Genomic DNA, 22,068 nt, shown 5'->3' with positions numbered 1-22,068 from the left:
GATCCAATATCATGCAGCAGCATGGCCTTAAATTTAACTAGCACTAAATTTTGTATTCTTGAAAACAAAAGGAATGATTCTAACATCAATTAAATGGATGATACACTAAACTGACACAGTGTGTGAACAATCTTAACTTTCATAGCTGAATACAACATTATCAAAAACCTAAAATATATAACCCTGACATCAATGCATAAAATATGAGTGCATAAATGAATCTGTGAATTAACGTTTTTCTCTGAAGCAAATCCTACATACAGTATAGCAAAACCATCCTTCAAATTAATGCATGATATCATTTCCACATCGGAAGATACACTAAGATTTTTTCACTGGAAATTACTTAAGCCATTTTGAGAAAGATGTACAAGATCAAAAATTTATGCTTTGTATCTAATGACAAAAGAGATCAATCAACAGATAAAGCTATATTTCATTCTAGTTTAGCTTTTCTGTCTAATACTTTATATGTGCTCAATGTTATTAATTCTCTTTGTTTTGGAGAAAAAACATTTAATTCTGAATGTAAAAACTCTCTTTAAAAATATTAACACTGCTTACATTTACCCAATATGCAAAATTTTGCATTTAACATTTTATCTCCTACATATCTGGAACTATTAACTATATGAAATCCACATATAAATTGTTAAATTTATGTAAGTATGTAGAGAAGCTCAAAATCAGTTTTAATCTTAATACCAATTGTACTTAAAATTAGGATGAATAAAGACTATAAACAAACAAAAAAAAAAAAAAAAAAAAAGTAAGATAAAATGAAAATAATTAAAAACAAAATTAAATTAACCTGTGCATTTTTTCCTACTGAACACATTATTTTAATAAATTATCATACCATAAAATTCAGGATCACTTGAATTTTCCATACTCTGAACCATCAGATCTGTAAGACGATCAACTTCAGCTTCTTTTCCAGTGGGTCGCCCAGTCGTTCCTTTTCCTCGGCCTGAGGCTGGATAGTATGAAGAATATAGAGATGAGCTTCCACTGCCCATACTGTAATTTGAGCGATTACTCATCTGGCTTGGAGGTCGTGGTGTAATAGGTTCATATATCGAACTAGTGTCGTATGAACTCTAGAAAAATTAGTCTATATATACATATATGAAGAATGTTATGAAACACAACATAAATTTATCAGGTTTACATTAAAATTTTTTTTCAATATTTAAAATAATCTTCTTTTTCTTAAATTATAAACTTATTTATTATTCTACTGGAGATGAAAATCACAAAATATAAAAAAAAAAAAAAAAAAAACACAAATCACAAAAATATTTGCGATGTTTCCACGGAAAAATGGACAGAGATTCTTTATTCAATGCTCTGACACACAAATTGAAATTTTGAGAAAGTAGGATTTTAAACTGTATGCTGTAGAACAGCTATGAAAAAATTAATTGAATTAACACTGAAAATGCAAGGATTTTACTTCTCTCCTCTTCTGACATGCTAAAATATTCAAGATATCAAGGTCTGGGCTGCATATCCCTTTATAGCAAATATGTTCCTTAACCCTTTTGTGAGGGCGCACATTTGTTTAAGACACTCGTGCGGGACAGAAGAGAATCAAAGGCATCACCGTACAGGACAGAGGTTTTACATTGTTAAGCCGAATTTTATTTAAAAAAAGTTTCGCTTCTAGCAGCGTAATTTTTGGTATCATTTTAGACTATTACTTGAGCTCTTATATATGTTAAAATTAGCACTTAATAACATTTTTTTTCCTTCTTTATTTTACATGAAAATATACTTCAAAAATTGCTTATCTTGTAAAATAATTTTTGGAAGCACTATTAAAATTATTTCAAAGTTTTAACTGATAAAATCCATCAATAAAATTTTAAATTAATAAAACAACACAATAAAGACTATTTACAGTAAGAAGTAACAAAATTTAAAATGAAGACTGAGTGTGGTAAATCTCGAAGCATGGAGAAGTATCACTTTCTAACTTTTTAGAAAATGAATCATCACTTGCGTCTGCATTAGTAAATGGTTCATTAAACATACAAGGGTTTCTTCCTCTGATAAATAGTGCCTTCCCGCCATAATAGACTGGAGGTGAGGCTTTACGAAATAAAAAGAAAAGAAACGGAAATGTATCTGAAGGCAATGCAAAATGCAAGAGAACTCCACACAGTAACCCTAAAGGACCATACATGGTAGAGGAAAAAAATAGAATAAAAAAAGGAATTCAATATAAATTAGACACGCAAATGTTTATATTAGCAGTTTACGCTTTCCCTCCCCCCCCCTTGTTACAGTTGAAGAGTAAAATACCAAAGCCAGGCAGAATATATCAAACTCAAGGTCAGGAACCTAAAACTTTCTTCATTTCAAAAGTAATGGACATAGGATGCCATCTAGTGGCCTTCAGAAAAACGTTCCAGCTTAAAATGTGTATACACATCACCCGTCCTCTGAATGCAATCTCTAGTAATGCATGGATGGGACGCCTGACTGTAAAAGACAGTCTTAGGGAATGCTTATATGGGACACCCGTTCTGAAAGAGTTAAACAGATAGCATCTTTTAACAGACATTTCTGCAAAGAAGTTTAAGAGATGATCCCAAGAAAAGGACGAGGATTTTTCTTTACTTCCGCAATAATAAATTCACATGAGAGGAATTCAAATGTCCTCTCAAAGTCAGCTATGAGCAGTGTTAGCTAAATGTATAACATCCATGAAATAAGGAATATAAGTTAAAACTGCATGTCATTGGTGTGAACAGTTATAACTTGCATTTATGTTTTGTAGACAATGACTAAGAATGTAAACATAGTTATGTCCAAATGTATCAGGTTCATAAGAGTTTATGACAATTTTATAAAAATCAAGTGATATAAAATTCTAATGCTTTTAGAATTTATAATACAGTACAAAGTCCGTAATCCGGAATGATTTATAATCTGGACCTCAAAGCCACAAACTTTACGCATGTGCATAAAGAATGCGCATACATTATGCATGCACATAATGTATGCTTTATGCATGCGCACGTTGAAAGAAATGTTTAATAAAGTAAACAAATAAATATTAAGCTTTTTTTTTTTTTTGTAAAATTTGATACCCTTTAGATCATAATTGCTCTTTATTTCATAAATTACGGTTTCATATTTTTAATTGTATAATTTCTGCATGCCATCTTACCAGATTTTAATTGATGATCTATAATTCGGAAAAACTCCTAATCCTGAATCGCCGAAGTCCCAATGAGTCCGGATTACAGACTTTGTACTGTATATTAAAAAACATCCTGATTACTAAAAAAATGCATTAAGAAGATATACTATTTCATTTAAAATACACAAACTAAGCATAAGCAAGGTAACACACGTTGCTTACCACAGAAGAGTTGGGCCTGTAAGAAGAATAACCAGCCTGGGTCCCATATGTGGAACTTGCAGGTGACGATGGTGCAGCTACAGCATCAGGAGGAGGTGGAGGATAGTGTTGAGAAGGAGGAGGAGAATATGATGTCACTTGAGGAGGTGGTGGAGGTGGAGGAGGCATATTATCATCAGGATGAAAATTGCTATAAATAGGATCATCTACAGGAGGCAAAGATTTGAATTGAAAGCTTGTAATTCATCATAACAAAATATATCAATGTATTGGCAATAACACTGAGAACAAGGTAAAAACATCTGTAATAAGAATGACTACATATGCTGTATCATAAATCCTAAAATACATTATTAAGTAAATAAATACATTAATGATAACATACCAAGTTTCCAGAACATTCCATTCCAGATGATGAAAAAATATTAAACAAATGACTGTATTATTAAAATAAGAAAAGTGAAGGCAGAAAAAACGAAACTAGACGCAGCAAACTTAAAAAACACTACTGCTGAATTGGCCAAATTTCTTCATATATTAGAAATATAGTTTATATACTAATATTAGATATATTAAAAAAAAAAAAAAAAAAGAAATTTGAAAGCTGCTAATTTTGAAAGCAAATAAAAATGCCTAGAGTTCCCCCCTTTCTTTTCCAGATCAATACATAGTACATAGATTTAATATTTTCCCCCTCAAATATTTTTAGTGAATAATTTTTTAGCTCAGCGTAAACTTCATCCTCATGTACTAACCTTTACATCAATGATCAATAATCAGCATTAAAATAGCAACAAAAATTATGATAAATAAAAACAAAAATACAAACACACAATAATATTACTATAGTAACACAACTTATATGTACTGTCTAATCAAATTAACATAAGCTGTCTGGCATGCTGCCCAGTGGACTGACTGGATTTTCTTAGAAAAAGTGTTAAGACTACAGTCAATGTGAGTTTTACAATCTAGGTACAATGCAAGTTTTACAATGCAACATGAGTTTCATAATTTACAACTGTTTCCATCATTTACATACTATATCTGTCACCCCTATTTTTGCTAGAGAATCAATTATTTGTTTCATAAATTTCATTTATCCTAACTTTTTTTGTGATGATTAGACAGTAGCACAACACAAATTAAACACTATACTTTTTATGTCCAGCAGCAACCTACGTTTTAAAACAGATTAATTAAAATGCATATTCATTTACATAAGCATAAATTTTCTAGAAAGCAAACAAAACATACTTATAGTTGAAACAACAGAAGCAGGCTGTGGGGGAGGGTGTACTGATGAATGATACATTCCATTTGATTTAGCTCCTACTGTAGCATACATATCCGATTTTGGTTTTGGAGGCACAACAGGGGCAATTTTTTTACTATTGGATGAATATTGTTGTGGAGAATAATTTGATATTTGTAAATGACCCATATCTCTCACCAGCATGTCTTGATTTGACGTCATTGTTGGTAAGCCTACATGGGTAAATAAGACCACATTATAAAAGAAGCCAACAATATTAAAAAAAAAAAAAAAAAAAAGTAATCAATGATAAATCTTGATTTAATGTCTGCATATTTCTCATAACTAGCATACTCCCAGAAAAGTCTTGTTATCAATACTTACATGCTCGTTTTAGTCAAAAGTAAAAATTCAAAAGCACAGTCAATAACTGGTACGTTTCCGTTACGCACCTGCCATGCATTTTCATGAGTGTGTGTATGCCTGCATGTGTATAAACACACATTATACTTTTCTGTTATACACACATACACGTTAAAATATGTGGCAAGTGCATAATGGAAAAGTACTCAATAATCATGATTTTTCAGTGCTTTTCTGTTAATGGGACAACAGTCGTCACATGAACATATAAGCACCAAAAATGATAGTCTGTTTACATTGCATCAGCAATAGCATCATTGCAAACAAGCAGAAAGAATGAATATCAATCCAGTAATTTTCTTTACTAGATTTTTCAGTTTTTTGTTGTTGTTGAAGTATAGATAGTAATTTTTTGCTGAATTCATGACCAATGTTGAAATTATGTAATTCTCTGTTGTATTTTCAAGTGAAAACAGATTGCTGTGTACGTAGGAAGAAAAAAAGTTCCATTCTCAACATGTGCACAATGATCCATTTTCAACTAAAAAAACATTGGAGAACTGCACAAACTCGGCAAGAGTTTAAACCTAGGCATTACACAAATCAAGCATTATACATACATATATCTATTATACTCACATTATATACATGGTCGTTATTTTCACAAAGCTTTAAGCATCACTAGTGTCAATGCCATCTAGTTAGATTTTGTGCCAGTGTTTATGTTTGAAGCTAATTTGCATCCCATTAACAGAAAAGAGACACATATTCTGAATAATAAACTACATAAATTTTAAATATTAAAATATGGCACGCAGTGCTGATATATGTTCATATGAAAGTAAGTGCAATGCATACTGAGACTTGTACTGTAGCTTTACAATACACAGAATCTCTGTGTGTGTATATAAATAGAGAGTTTGACAGTAAAAGCCACTATCCAGAAAGCTCAGGAAATGCCCAATTCTGGATACGCGAAAACTGTGGATAACTGTGAGAATAAAAAATGCAATTCACAATAAAAATGGCAAATGAATGGAAGACAAAATGTCTAGCATAAAATTGTAAAAAGAGTCATTTTATTTGTTATCAACTTAAATATCAACACCTACATCTAAATTACCTAAGATTTTGAAATAAAATAATGACACTTTCAGACATAAAGGTTGAAAATATCATAACATTCGATAACAAAAATCTATTACCGTGAAAATTAGCAGAGATCTCATCAACTTTTCTCGTTAGTTATTTCAGCAGAAGTTTGAAAGAACAGGTAATTCTTTATTTAGTTAATCAACATACACAAGTTACAGACATATAAAAACATTAAATCATTTATCATAATTTTTCATGTAGTACAACCAGTGTTTATCCATTTTCACATAAGTTGCAGCTTTCTTGATGCTAGGATCCCAAAAACTTGAAATAATTCTACTGCATGCTATTCCATTGAAGACAAGTTCCAAATTTTAATCATTTTTTCATAATGTGATTGAAAACAGATAAATACCAGTTAACTTCTATCCTGTTTCACGAAAATAAGAATAATTCATCAAGAATTTTAAGGGCTTACATAAAGTTCTACATCTGTTCTACATTACATGCCAGTAATGAATAAACATGATGTTTATGTTTATTCATTACTGACATTAAATCACACTATCTGACAACAGTTTTTACTTGATTCAAATTGTAATCCTATTCGTACTTTATAAAAAAGTTATAAATTTCTTTTTTGCTTAATTTGATACTACAAAAAGTTTCCAAAATTGGAAAATGTTTCAGTTATTTCAGCCTTCCAGTTAGTTGAATGCCGAATAGTCAGGCTTTTATACTCTATATAAAACGACTTAGAAGTTGTACACAAATGTTGATAGCATAAAGAAGTAGTTACAGTCATGCCCAATTTTACATTCCGTTTTGTTAACAAACATTTTATGGCCAACACGCATAAAGTGGGTAATAAGCACGCCTGTTCTAGAAGAACCATACAGGTATTGTTTACAATTTTGAAACATACTTGAAGACAATTGGAGTGGTAGGCTAACTAGCAAGAGAAGTTGAAAGCAAATGTGATATGTCTCAGATGAAAATCTGGTAGGTTCCCAAACTTTTCTTGGTTAATAAAAAGTTTTCGTATTAGCCACTAAAATTTTAGCTTCCAAATTCTGAAATCATTACTGACTGAAGCCTTTATGCAAAAACTGCATCATTAGCATTATGTAAGAATCGTATGACAGGGATTAATTTGGAAATGATGTAGTTATACGCACTTACTGTTTTTAAAACAGAAGAAATAGCCAAATTAAAAGAGGTAAGTGACTACTGCAAGTTAAATATCTGATAACACAATTTTTATCTTAAAAACGAATATCTTACTTTTGCTTTTCTCCATAAAACCTGCTGGCTACTAAAAGGTTTTGGTATTAGCCACTAAAATTTTAGATTCCAAAATCTGAAATCATTCCTGGCTGAAGCCTTTATGTAAAAACCTGAATCATTAGCATTATGCAAGAAGCATATGACAGGGATTAATTTGGAAATGATGCACTTATAAGCACTTGCTGTTTTTAAAACAGAAAGGAGAAATAGTCGAATTAAAAAAGACTACTGCAAGTTAAAAATCTGATTACACAAGCTAAAAATGTGGCATATCTTAAAATAGAAGGTGCACATCTTAGAATTATAGATTTTTCCCAATTACAAATAATTGCAAAATGACAAATTTTTCAAATTGCTAATTAAATACGAATACAAATGTTATTAATTCAGCAAAAAACAGATATTAAATATTATTTGCTACGTTTATTTTAGTTTCATTTCATTTATTTTATTTTATTAGAATTAAATTATTATTGTTATTAATATTATTCAATGGTAAGGAAATTAAAGGGCACATTTTACAATCAAAGGAATGCAGTACAGTCAAAAGTCGTTAATCCGGACTCGTCGGGACTTCGGCGATTCCGGATTATAGATCATCAGTTTAAATCTGGTAAGATGGCATGCAGAAATTCTAAAATTAAAAATATGAAACCGTAATTTATGAAATAAAGAACAATTATGATCTAAAGGGTATCAAAATTTACAAAAAAAAGAAAAGCTTAATATTTATGTGTTTACTTTATTAAACATTTCTTTCAATGCAAGTTGTTTCGTTTTTTATGTGATAATACATTCTCTTTAATTCTATAAACAGACATAATTTCTTGTTCAGTTACAAAGTTCAGCTGTTCAAGTTCTATAATTGCTGTGTCGAGAATACCGACTAATTTGTCAATCGACATTTTTTCGTTTTCAATAACCTCTGCCACTTTCTTCGCGATCGGAAGTGAATTATAATGACGAGGAATTTGATTTAAATCATATCAAAGACGGAGTACATTGAGATGAAATACACTCAAAAGTCGTTAATTCGGACACCCATAATCCGGACCTCAAAGCTAAAACTTTCTGCGCATGCGCCGTGTTGACACATGCGCAGAATACGTTTTCGTGTGCACGTTTTATGTATAACGGACGGTATAATCTAAAATTATCTAATTATCTATTTCAGTTAATGTTGATGATTGCGTTGTTCCTTAATCTTCGAATTGGAGCCGGCTTATTATTTTTTGCAGACTGTAAGAGCAATTTTATAAAAGTAAACTTGAACTTTCGATTATGTCAAATAGAATTTCCGAATCTGGAGCTCCCAAAGGATCGTACAAAACGAAAGTATGTTTCGATGTCCATCAAACAAAAAGTGGAATTGCTGCACAAAATGGATAAAGACATGAAGAATGTGACAGAGAGGTTAGCGGAAACAAAAAAATTTCGATTGATAAGTTAGTCGGTATTCTCGGCCCAGCAATTACAGGACTTGAACAGCGGAACTTTGTAACTGAACAAGAAATTATGTCTGTTTATAGAATTAAAGAGAATGTATTATCACATAAAAAACGAAACAACTTGCATTGAAAGAAATGTTTAATAAAGTAAACACATAAATATTAAGCTTTTCTTTTTTTTGTAAATTTTGATACCCTTTAGATCATAATTATTCTTTATTTCATAAATTACGGTTTCATATTTTTAATTTTAGAATCTCTGCATGCCATCTTACCAGATTTAAACTGATGATCTATAATCCGAAAAAATCGATAATCCGGAATCGCCGAAGTCCCGATGAGTCCAGATTAACGACTTTTGACTGTAATACATTTAGTAAGGAATTATAAGCTAAATAAAATAAAAACATCTGCCCTGAAGATAAGGATAGGGCTGACAGATCAACTTCCAATTCGTTGCACGCCACAGCGTTAAAGATAAACAAACGTTAAAGTTTAGATAAACAAAGGATATGCCTTTATCCATTTTTTGCAGCAATTCCACTTTTTGTTTGATGGACATCGGAACACGCTTTCGCTTTATAGATCCTTTGATAGCTCCAGAATCGGAAACTCTTTTTGACATAATCGAAAGTTCAAAGTTACTTTTATAAAATTGCTCTAACAGTCTGCAAAAAATAAATAAATAAATAAATAAATAAATAAAATAAAATAAAATAAAAATAAGCCGAATCCAATTAGAAGATTAAGGAACAGAGCAATCTGCAACATTAACTGAATTAAATAATTTTAGCTTAGCTTATATCGTCCGTTATACACTACACGCGCATTCGTAAACGTATTTTGCGCACGTGCACACGCCTATTCGCAGCCGTAAAGGGACGGACGAACGGGACGCGCATGCATCAACGCGACGCATGCGCAGAAAGTTTATAGCTTTGAGGTCCGGATTATGGGTGTCCGAATTAACGACTTTTGACTCTATTAAATAATTATGTACATAACACATAATATTGTATGTGTGGCACATATGTTCTTTATAACAATACACATTTTGGTTAAGTACAGAGAAGGGTACCCCTTGTATTATCGTGAAGTTATTGTTTCATTTATCATCAAGTGGTGGTTTATTTATGGTAGCCTGAATAGTTGAATGTTACGGAGTTTAATGTTATGTCTGTTATGACCTAATCGGTTGCATAATTGAGGTGAATTTGTAAGGGCTTGTGATGTGTGTTGGTTAGGAAGTACATTCCCTGTTTTCTGCTTTAGAGGGTAAAATGGCTGAATGTGGTAAGATTAATTTGAAGTTTCTGTTAAGATTTGGAAAGAAAAGGGAAAAGAGCATTACTTAACTGCTGTGTAAATGAAGGTTTACATAGTAGCCATTATTAAGTGTCCTGTCTGTAGGAAGGAAATTTGTATGGTCGGACGATAGGGTTTTTACGGATATTATTCATTTTTTAAATTTTATATGGTGACCCCAGTATACAGATTCTAGTTCAGATAATTTTAGGAAGTTTTTGGATGTTAAAGAATTTTGTTTGACTGAAGACGTTAATTCATAAATAAGGTAAGTGGATAATTCCTTTGTGTAGTGCAAAGATGAATTTTCTTTTTTATGTTATTTCATTGTTTGATTTAAAATGTAGTTTATTGAGATTATATATATACACTGGTGTGCAAAAATTAAGGACAAAGTCGAAAAATTAGCATATCAGCTGAACGAAGAGGCAGAGCGGACAGAAAGACCAATCAGGAGATTAAGTAAGGTGTCAATCCCGTCGAGCATGTAAGGGATTTTCTAGGCAGACGCTTGGCAGCTCGTACCTTACCACCAGTAACGATTCCGGAGCTTTGATTGGCGCTGCAAGACGAAAGGGCAGCAATGCCTCAACAACTCATTGACACCCTCATTCTCAGCATGGGCAGATGCTGTGAAACCTGCCTAGCAGTCAGGAGAGATCATATCCCCTATTGAAGACCGGATGTTTCTTGCTGGACACCCATCACAGGGATGTTTCGGTCTTCAGTCGCATTGCTCTCCATGCTACTTTTTCAATAAGGCTTATTTTTATCCCTCTGACTTCTCTTTTAGTAAGTGTTGCTTACATTACTCATGTCCTTACGTATTGGGGATCTTACGGTATTAAATGTGTTGATTTGGAAAAGCTTTTGTACAAAGTTATATTGAAAAAAACCGTCTCGTCCTTAATTTTTGCACACCAGTGTATATATATATTTTTTGGCTACTCCTTTGACTTTTTAAGTGAATATAGTTCGATGTGTACATGGACCAAGTCAAGGGTGTGCGCAATGCCTAATTTGTGCAATTATCTGAGGGTTTTTTTTAAAGTGAAAATAGGTAGATGTGTACTACTTGGATAAAGGGAATGTGCAATGCCAAGTTTGTGCAATTCTGGTTTTTTTTGGGGGGAGTGAAAATAAGTTGATGGGTATATGGATACCAAGTTTGTGCAATTTTTTTCTTGCTATTTTGGATTGTGTAGCGGCGATTTTTAGAAAATAGGTCAATGTGTACATGGATAAAAAGTCAAGGGAATTTCCCAATGCCAAGTTTGTTCAATTCTGGGATTTTTTTTTTTTTAAAGTGAAAATAGGTCGATGTGTATATGGGTACCGTGTTTGTGCAATTCTTTGTCTTGTTAAAATCGCCGCTACACAAGCCAAAACAACAAGTCAAAGAATTGCACAAACTCGGTATCTATGTCCTGCCAAAAATCGCCACTTTTCACCAAAGGGTACCCGTAAATATACTTTTATTTCTTACTCAAACGTATCCTATCAAATGTTTCTTCTCTTAGGACCTTTTAAATAAACTATATTAAAAACACATCTTATACATTTTCAAAAACTGATACTACTACTTTTATCTCATCATGAGATTTTAACTCTGACTATTTTGTGTGCATATTTCCTTTACAAAGTTCAGGATAATAAACAGTAAAGTTGAAAATGAACATAGCATAATGAATGTTATAGAAATACAGAGCTTCAAAGGCAAAATTAAAAGTCTTGTCACTTTGAGAGAATGAACTACAGTCAAAAGTCGTTAATCCGGACTCGTCGGGACTTTGGCGATTCCGGATTATAGATCATCAGTTTAAATCTGGTAAGATGGCATGCAGAAATTATAAAATTAAAAATATGAAATCATAATTTATGAAATAAAGAACAATTATGATCTAAAAGGTATCAAAATTTATAAAAAAAAAAAAAAAAAAAAAAAAAAAAAAAAAAAAAAAAAAGTAGCTTAATATTTATTTGTTTACTTTATTAAATATTTCTTTCAATGTAAGTTGTTTAAGTTGCTTCGTTTTATGTGATAATACTTTCTCTTTAATTCTATAAACAGACATAATTTCTTCTTCAGTTACAAAGTTCCGCCGTTCAAGTCCTATAATTACTGTGTCGAGAATACCAACTTATTTGTTAATCCAAATTTTTTCGTTTTCAATAACCTCTGTGTCACTATCTTCTTTATCGGAAGCGAATTATAATGACGAGGAATTTGATTTAAATCATATCAAAGACGGAGTACAACGAGATGAAATACTATATTTAGTAAGGAATTATAAGCCAAACAAAATAAAAAATCTGCCCTGAAGATAAGGACAGTACTGACAGATTTACTTCCAATTCATTGCGCGCCGCGGCATTTTGGCGTTTCCCCCGCCAGTTCTCACATATGGAAGCAAATGTGTTAAATGGATACCTATAAACAGTCTTAATAGGAATTAATTTGCTGTTTTACAATGAAGAATTAAATTATTTACCAGTTTGAAATTTTAAGTACTTGAATATAGACTAGAAGAGAAACACACTAATGTGACAATCAAAATCGTAAAACAACCTTGTATTTAGCGTAAGTATATTGAAACACTCAATCGATTTCGAGGGCAAGTGTAGGCGGCCAGTGTAACTCTGATTAAAAATCCTCTTATAACCACGTGCAGTGCTGATAAGGACCCCGTGTTTCTGAGATTCCCTTTTATTTTATTTTATTTTTCTTCTTTCTAGGTAATTCTTTCTCCTGATGAGGTGGGACCTTTAACTGCCCTCGAAAATCAATTGAGTGTTTCAATATACTTACGCTAAATACAAGGTTGTTTTTATGATTTTGACTTGAATATAGTATTCTGTCGCTTATGAAACTGTCACTAAGCAACGGAGTAACCGCTCGTAACTCAACTAACAAGTTGTATTGTGTCGCTTATGAAACTGTCACTAAGCAACATAGTAACCGCTCGTAACTCAACTAACAAGAACTAAACTAAAAAGTCAAAGATCAAATAATCCTGTTTCCTAAAACTGTGTCGAAGTCTAGTGGCAGCAAAGTAATAGCTGTTACGCCACTTTAGCCAGCAATAAATGCAGAACCAGAAGCTCACACTACCAAGGTACAATGCTTGCCCACTCTCTCCAACTTTCCCTTCTAGAACTCAGTACTTAAATCTTTTCTCCAAAAGGTAGAATTTGGATTTCTTCATGCGCACTACCAAATTTAAATATTTTGGCATTGACAATTAGGGGAATGAAGGCTTGTAGAAAAGCGTAAGCTGGTTAGTAAAAATAAATATAAATCCCTACAAGATAGAGTGATGTAATAAATAACATACTCATAATACCTGCACTTTTATTTGATGAGACCGTAATTGACTCTCAATTAGCTGCATTTTGTTTTTATGAACAAGGATATATATTAACTGTTCTTGCTGCAATTTTTCTTGCACTTGGTTAAAAAAATATTAAAATTTTGGACCTACTTCTCCAGAACAGCAAGCAGGTGATTATTTTCAAAGTTATGAGATTCTACCATAACCAAAATATATATTAATGGCCAAGATATGATCAGTTGACCATGGTTAACAAAACAGGGTAAAAATATATTTCAGGGTGCCCCTTGGCGAAAATTGACGATTTGCCAGCAAGGCACAATTTTAAGATGGCCGCTACACAACACCAAAATAACAAGTCAAAGAATTGCACAAACTTGGTGTCCATGTATACATCGATCTATTTTCACTTTAAAAAAAATCAGGAGAATGATGACGTCATACAAGATTAAACAAAGTTATTCATTGCCAAAACTGAACAAAATTTGTCTCCAATCAAAGCTCCATAAACTGGATTTTAAACCACACAATGAAATAAAATAAAAAGGGAAATACATATTATCTCATATACATACTACAAAAAGGAAATATCGACTTACCTTATTTAGAAATTTCTGTGTCTTCAGCCTGTGGCAGACAAAATTTCTTAACAGCATCCAAAAATTTTCTAAAATTATCTGAATTAGAATATGCATACTGTCATCACCACATAAATTCACAAAAATAAGAGTAAAAAATATCCTCTGCAGTGCCGGACTGTTAGAGGCATTTCTTCCAAAAATCACTTTTTATTACACTTCACATACCTTCAACTGTGTTAATATCAGCTCCGGTTTATGGATCCTTAAATGTCAGCGATTTACAGTGAACAAAGCCATTATCAAAATCACCGTTGTTGGATACGATCATTAATTCCAGGTAAAATATTCCATTGGATTACATCCAACAAAGTTACTTTTCTTCTGTCCTCAATCACTCAACCTACCGTTCTCTTATTCTATACAACCAAACACCCAGCAGCCACTTTACAATGTAATGTACAAAATACGTGACGCACGTCATAACCCACATCCAACACAGAAATAAGCATTTACAAATATTTTCCCATCAGTCAAACTCACCACAATCACGTCATAATAGGGTTTCCATTACATTCAACTACTCAGGTTACCATAAATGAAACTACAACTTGGCATTTACCCAAGAAGCACCCTAAAATATAGACTAACCCAAAACAGTAATACAGTCAAAAGTCGTTAATTCGGACACCCATAATTCGGAATGATCTATAATCCGGACCTCAAAACTAAAAACTTTCTGCGCATGCGCCGCGTTGACACATGCGCATAGGCGTTTACGCGTGCGCGTAAGACCTTTTACGACTGCGCATATGAGTGTGCGCAAGTGCAGAATACGTTTTCTCATGCGTGTTTTATGTATAATGGACGTATAAGCTAAAATTATCTAATTATCTATTTCAGTTAATGTTGATGATTGCGTTGTTCCTTAATTTTCGAATTGGATCCGGCTTATTATTTTTTGCAGACAGTAAGAGCAATTTTATAAAAGTAAGCTTAAACTTTCGATTATATCAAATAGAATTTCCAATATATATTTGTTAATATGTAAAGGATCTAAAGCGAAAGTATGTTTTGAAACCCGAAATCTGTTTATCAATTTCACGCTGCTCGGAGGGGGGAACGCCACGGCGGGCGCGTAATGAATTGGAAGTTGATCTGTCAGCACTATCCTTATCTTCAGCACAGATGTTTTTATTTTATTTGGCTTATAATTCCTTACCAAATGTAGTATTTCATCTCGATATGCTCCGTCTTTGATATGATTTAAAACAAGTTCCTCGTCATTATAATTCGCTTCCAATAGCAAAGAAAGTGACAGAGGTTATTGAAAACGAAAAAATTTCGATTGACAAATTAGTCGGTGTTCTCGACACAGCAATTATAGGACTTGAACAGTGGAACTTTGTAACTGAACAAGAAATTATGTCTGTTTAATAGAATTAAAGAGAAAGTATTATCACATGAAACGAAGCAAAACTTAAACAACTTACATTAAAAGAAATGTTTAATAAAGTAAACAAATAAATATTAAGCTTTTTCTTTTTGCAAATTTTGATACCCTTTAGATCATAATTGTTCTTTATTTCACAAATTACGGTTTCATATTTTTAATTTTAGAATTTCTGCATGCCATCTTACGAGATTTAAACTGATGATCTATAATCCGGAAAAATCGATAATCCGGAATCGCCAAAGTCCCGACGAGTCCGGATTAACGACTTTTGACTGTAGATTGAAATAATTTCCAGAAGTTTGTACTCATTACATTCTACACAAAGCATCCAGTAAACTTGGAGGGCCTAATAAAACAGCGGAAATCAAAGAAAGCTCTTTTACAAAGTGCAGAACCGAAATTTGAATACTGATTGTTTACTAAATACACAGTCATAATTTCCTCAAGAATTCCACAGGAACAACTGGTGCAAATTTGTCAAGATCTCCACCAACTTTCATGGTTTGATGGTAGCCAATTTTTACAATCGACATAATTATATGCAAGTACCAAATTTTATATAAGTGATGAAGATAAATAGCCAATTATTTAGTTACAACTAAAAGTAATCTATTATGTCTATATTTAAATAATAAAACAACAGAAAATAACTTAAAAGCATAAACTTGCTGATAGGATCTTGGCATGTGTGAAGGGATACATTTAACCAGCTTTAGCAGCGACACTGTAAATAAAAATTCCAGATGTATGTTCACAGAACGTTCTCAGAAAATTCTGTAAAAGGCTTCCTAACACCAATCACACACTGAATGAAAAGACATCAGCAATAGTTATGCTTGCACTCATGAAGTGGGATTTTTAATGTTTAATAAAAAGACGTACACGCACACTCACACACAAAATAATACAAACTAAAAAACAATACACAAAATCGTCACAATTGCATTTTTTCCAATATGCAGAAAAGTCACACTTTCCCTTTCCCTCAAATTTTATATATATATATATACATTACATTCTTCCTTTATTTATTTTTGTCTTTTTCTTCATTTGATCCTTAAGAGAAATACTTAATAAATACAAATTATAATTACTGAACCATTCACTGGAATTGAACTAATGGTCTAGATCAGCAGTTCTCAACCTTTTGATTAACGAGTACCATCTAAACAAAAATTGAAAACCTTTAGTACCACCACTATAAAGTACCACTACCACCACCATCTTGGAACAGATCGCATAAATTTATGAGTGTTAAAAAACTCAATCAGGATATTGGGGTTTTAATTTTTGAATTTAACAGTTAAAAATACTTTGCTTCTTTGCGTACCACCGGTCTAGATACCCTTGGTCTAGATACGTTTCAGTTACGCACCTACCATGATTTTTGGTGCTTGTGAAAGAAAAACCAAGCACACACCCCAGACCCAACAACAGTAACATCTGGAGGTTACGTATAGGCCCTGTGTGTATGTTTAAACAAGAATAATAAAACACATACGCACACATATTATTACAACAGTACGGTAAAATGCATGGCAGGTTCACAATGGAAACGTATTATGGTCTAAATATCAAATGAATTTTCGGTAAAAGTTTACAATTGGGTGTCCTTTGTTTTTGGCGATTCTTTTTTGACGCCAAGATTGGTGCCAGGAAGGTACAATTTTAATATGGCTGCTACACAAAACCAAAATAAGAAGTCAAGGAATTGCAGAAATTCTGTGTCCATGTACACATCGATCTGTTTTCACTTAAAAAAAATCCCAGAATTGCACAAACTTGGCATTGCGCACTGTCTTAAATTTGTCCATGTACACATCAATCTACTTTCATTTAAAAAAACCCAGGAAGCTAAAACAAAATTAAAATCATCATGGTAACCAGAAATGAGGTTTTATCGCCAAAATTAAAAAAATAATTTGTCGCTAATCGAAGGAGCACCCAATTCTACACTAGAGCCGAATTTTCTGTAATGGAAATGGAATGTATTTAAAAATTACCCAACATACTATGTCAATAAGAATATGAATACTAATTAATACAATTAGAATATGAATAATCATCTAAAATTACATACATATGCACATAGCATTTCAAATACCTACAGTAACTAACATGAATAAAAATGGCCTACAGATTTCAGAAATGTAAAACATAGATTCAAAAAAAAATAATAAAAACTACCAAAGCATTCAAATACAGAATTTTAAAAACGAAAAAAAAAAAAAAAAAAAAACATTCTAATTATTATTACACCCGCAATGTATGCATAAGACAACACCAAACAAATAATGAAATACAAAAATTAAAACAGGACACTTTTCATATAAAGTTGCACACAAAATATGCTTCCATTTTTACAGAATGAGAAACACATTTGCGTCTTTGAATACGATACGTGCGATTCATACACATAGGGATTTTATTATAATTTGCGTTTAATTTTCACGATGTACAATTATTTTAAAGCTGAATAATTATTGAAACTAGACAACAATTTAAACTTTATGTTATGAAGGAAAATCTACTGGAAATATTCTACTTGTAATTCTTTTAATAAAAGAACGAATTTTGTTTTTCAAGTGAAGACACTTGATTTAATGTTGTGGCTACAAATTCAAAACATGCAAGATGCGAATCTAATCGTCCATACACAAATGGAAACAATTTATTAATTAAATATATTCTTAAATACTGAATAATGAATTGGAAATCCTCTGATAATGGCAAATCATGATTTCCTACAGAAAAGAGAAAAAGTCACCGCGAACACTCACCGATCGTGCTTGTCTGTCAGAATTTATCAAAGAATCTCCTTGGAATTTATTCAGCATGAGTCACTTATCGCGAAAATATCGGAATTCCAAATATCTTAACGGTTACGGATACAATGGTTCTCTAGTCTGATCTCCTGTTCTTGTTGGTTCTTTTCACATCTCGTTTAGAAGGCATTATATTTGCTCGACGAAGTTTCACAATAAAGTCATATGGCTTGTGATGACAGCAAGTAACTTCGAAGTATTTTCGACTTGCGTAAATGGCACAGAAGCCTCTATCCCGAGTTCACATGAGTAGAAAGAACAGTTTCGGGTTATAGTTGCACCGTCACAGCCTTGGCTGGCATTTTGCCAAAACATATAGGATCGTCCAGAATGAGTGTGAATTTACGTGCCGTAGGGTGAGAGGGTCGCATGAGTTTTCTCTTCTCCGTAGAGCCGGAAATTAATATCGAAGGAGGGAAAAGAGCCTGTGCCATGGGGGGATCCTCATTGAATGAAGGCATTAAAATTACGCATCCGATAGGATTCAAAAATGCCCTTTCAAGTTTCTTTAATGCTGTGTGCAATATCTGCTGTGATAGCACTTTTATCAAATAATAATTTATTTTCCAGCTGTTAATTTGCAATTTCATAAAAGAAAATAAAATCATAAAAAAAAAAAAAAGCCATCTACATTCTTTCATAAATAAGTCGGTCCCAAATGCACATATATCTTTGTGCTGATGGTGCAACTAACGACGGTCAGACAGTAAAGCGTCATTATTATGTTTTCCCGGCATTAATTTTCCAGCTGTGTTCTTTTGTAATAATTCAGAACAGAATTATTTCATTTTTTGAGTTGCTTGAACTCTTGTGAAATTAACCCTCAGTGGGCTTTTTCCTGTTGAAGTGCTCTGATGGTGCATTTTCCGCCGCCCGTATTGCATTGTAACCATACGTACGACAGATGCAGCAGATAGTTCCAGTCGCCTTTTTTTCTTTCGCTTTATGAAAGGCGCGCGAATGAAGCCTGATTTGAACAGTCTCAAATAATTGGTTTGGTTTGCTTGATAATGGGAAAGCATTTAAGGGCTATCTGCCTAAGGGGAGGATGCCTCCTTGGAGGACGTTCTAAGAGAAGCTGGGTCATATACACGTGACACATGGGGAAAACTATGAAAACGTCCATATAGTCAGCACGTTCGCCGGGATTCAAACTCGGACTGAACTACCAATGTTCAGCGGCTTTACCTTTCGGTCGCTGGTGGGCCTATAAAGTGGAGAAAATAACGACTGTGCGGTCATGACGACACGCATTACGATAGCAAATAAAGATTGCTGCTAGATTGCTTTCAAGAGACAATTTTACAGAAACAGATTATTGAGGGATCAGACCAAAACCGTTCGCTCATTGAAATGAATCAGTTCTTTTTCCGACTCATCATCAATACATTTGATGACTAAGACTGGGAATAAGGAGTTAATCAAGAGTGGCGTGCGAAGATGGAAACGAAAAGCGGGGAGGGGTAAATGAACGAGCAATGGGATCGGGGGGAATTGACTCAATTAAACTGCTAATTCTCTGGACTGATTTTTTTTAGTTGTAGTTTTGAAGATACCCTAAAACCTCCGTTCTACACATAATTAAAAATGCAGTTCCGGGATAAAACTACATTAAAATTGTTGAGAAATAATGAAAATTAAATTCACTTTTAACATGGTAGGAGAAACATCCCTTTCTCTCCTAAAATGGTAATCGAACTTTTCTGGCACGCTTCCAACAATAGCTGTCATTGAATGAACTCTAAAGGAGCTATCGCTCTGTTTTTCAGAATCTCCATTTATTCCCTCAGTAAAATGAATTGGTTCTTTGAATTAGTTGGCTAGAGAATAGCCCATCCCAAGCTCGCACATTTAATTGAAAGGTACTAAAAAGTGCTTGTTCCCATTTGTAAAATGCGCGTCATTTCTACTATGTGTTTATATTCTTAACGACATGGTGTTTTTCAGAATGCATAGTACGATAACGCACCATGTGATGCATACAAAGCAAACCATTTTGAATTACTGTAGCTCCAAAAATGCAACGTCAAGACGTTTTCACTGTACATGAGAGCAAATTCGAGTTTCAGAGACACGCACACATACAAAGATTAGGAGCGTCTCATCATGTATTCGGAATTTGCTTTATGAAGAATTGGTCTTAACAGAAGACTATGCATTCGGATATGAGAATGATTTTTTTGAGATTCTTTGTCAAAAACATGTTAAACTGCGCAGACTTTGGCTCTAAAACAAGCTGAATCTCCGAGATAACATGTTAGAAAAATTTACATCTGTATGAAAGGAACACGCTATGTTTCGCGATTTACTGGTATATCCAAGGGCCACTACGTAGTTGTATAATCTTCTCGAAACCTGATCATCTCCAGCATGCGTAAATACTTAACGATTAATTGATTAAGGCAAAGCTACTCTAGGGCTCTCTGCCCATGAGAAGGGATGCTTTCGTTAAGGGCTTTAAGAGAAATCGGCTTGTATCTACTCTGTACATGGAGAAAACCACGGGAACTCCTATGCAGCCAGGCCGTTCGCTAGGATTGTCGAACTACTAGTATTTAGCTACTTTACCGCTCGGTCACTGATGAGCCAAATGAGCAAATGAGTACACTCAGCTATATGTTTTTCAACCTGAATAAATAAATAAAATAAGAACTTTAAAAAAAAATGGAAAAAAATTGAAAGTTTTCAGATTTTACATTAAACCCAAAATGCCTTTTTTTTTTTTTTTTTTTTTTTTTTTTGTGTGTGTGTGTGTGTGTGTGTGTGTGTTACCTTTCTTTATTAGATATCATGGTCTTCGCCCTTAAACCATAAAATTCAATTCAACAGCAATATCACAAAATGTTTAAAAGAGTTTATCTTTAGAATTTCCGATACACAGTCTCGCGCTGGAGATAAACAATTTTTTTTTCCGTCCATTGTTGCCATAGCTCGCTTTGAAATTGTCGAGTTTCTTAATCAAAAACTCATAAATACTTTAAAAAATATGAAATAGATAACAGAACAAATTCCAATTTCCAAATTTGGGCTTCTAAATGCCTAAATTCTGGTGGAGACGTACATTATTCAGAATTTGATGGCTTTAGGTACCGTTGTTTTATCACAATGCGAGGAACATGCATACATTTATGCAGATTCTTCAGTATTTAATTTCTTTAAACATAATACAGGGCTCTAATATTTGGTGGCAACAATTTAAAAAGTAATTCGCCGTTTATAGTGAATCAATGCAAAATGCCAAAACGAAATTAATAGTCCTTCTAGGGAAATTGCCTCTTTAGGTTAAAAAAAATGCATGAGAAGCATATTTCCTTTGACGTGAAGTTATTTTGAATTTTGCCGCTAAGATGCAAATTAAATCCAGTACCTGTATTTTTTAAAGATTTTTTATAAGTTATTATCCCCCTTCCAGAATTTTGATTTTAGATTTTTTTCTCTCAAAGGAAACTTTATAATCCATTTAATTTTGTAGCAAGTACCACATTTACCCGTTCGTTAATTATCGTTACATTATATTACAAATTTTGCATATTATTGCTGGATATCCACAGAAATGATAGATAGTGAAAATGTGATGTTTCACAAAAGCGTTGGAGCATTTTAAATTCAGTTGTTAACCTAGAAATGTAAAAGTGTTCAATTGCAATTGTTTTTCACTGTATTTTTAAGTATCTTTTTTATTCTGTTCTTTTCAAATAAGTTCTAAAAATTACAGTTGAACGAATTTTAAAAAATAAAAATTGACCAGCAA

General features: G+C 32.8%; 1 protein-coding gene across 5 annotated transcripts in view; it reads right to left on the bottom strand.

Annotated features, from left to right (window-relative positions):
* LOC118195933 (lipoma-preferred partner homolog) overlaps nucleotides 1–22,068 on the bottom strand; it is a 100,898-nt gene that overhangs the window by 30,703 nt on the left and 48,127 nt on the right. For 2 of the 5 annotated variants that reach the window (XM_085813653.1, XM_035367274.2), the window contains 3 exons: nucleotides 4,631–4,861; nucleotides 3,374–3,579; nucleotides 860–1,100 (listed from right to left, as the gene is read on the bottom strand). In XM_085813653.1, the coding sequence (XP_085669779.1) occupies nucleotides 860–1,100; nucleotides 3,374–3,579; nucleotides 4,631–4,850 (667 nt within the window). In that variant the 5' untranslated portion in view covers nucleotides 4,851–4,861. Of the gene's footprint in view, nucleotides 1–859; nucleotides 1,101–3,373; nucleotides 3,580–4,630; nucleotides 4,862–14,057; nucleotides 14,126–18,272; nucleotides 18,605–22,068 lie in introns of those variants that run through there. The other 3 variants (XM_035367276.2, XM_085813652.1, XM_035367275.2) reach the window with 3 other exon arrangements.

The sequence above is a fragment of the Stegodyphus dumicola genome, chromosome 3, assembly GCF_044657685.1.
Source record: "Stegodyphus dumicola isolate Sdum_Otavi_A_Nest chromosome 3, ASM4465768v1".
Classification (NCBI taxonomy): domain Eukaryota; kingdom Metazoa; phylum Arthropoda; class Arachnida; order Araneae; family Eresidae; genus Stegodyphus; species Stegodyphus dumicola.
The sequence above is the reverse complement of the archived record's forward strand: the minus strand, read 5'-3'. Positions and strand labels throughout refer to the sequence as shown.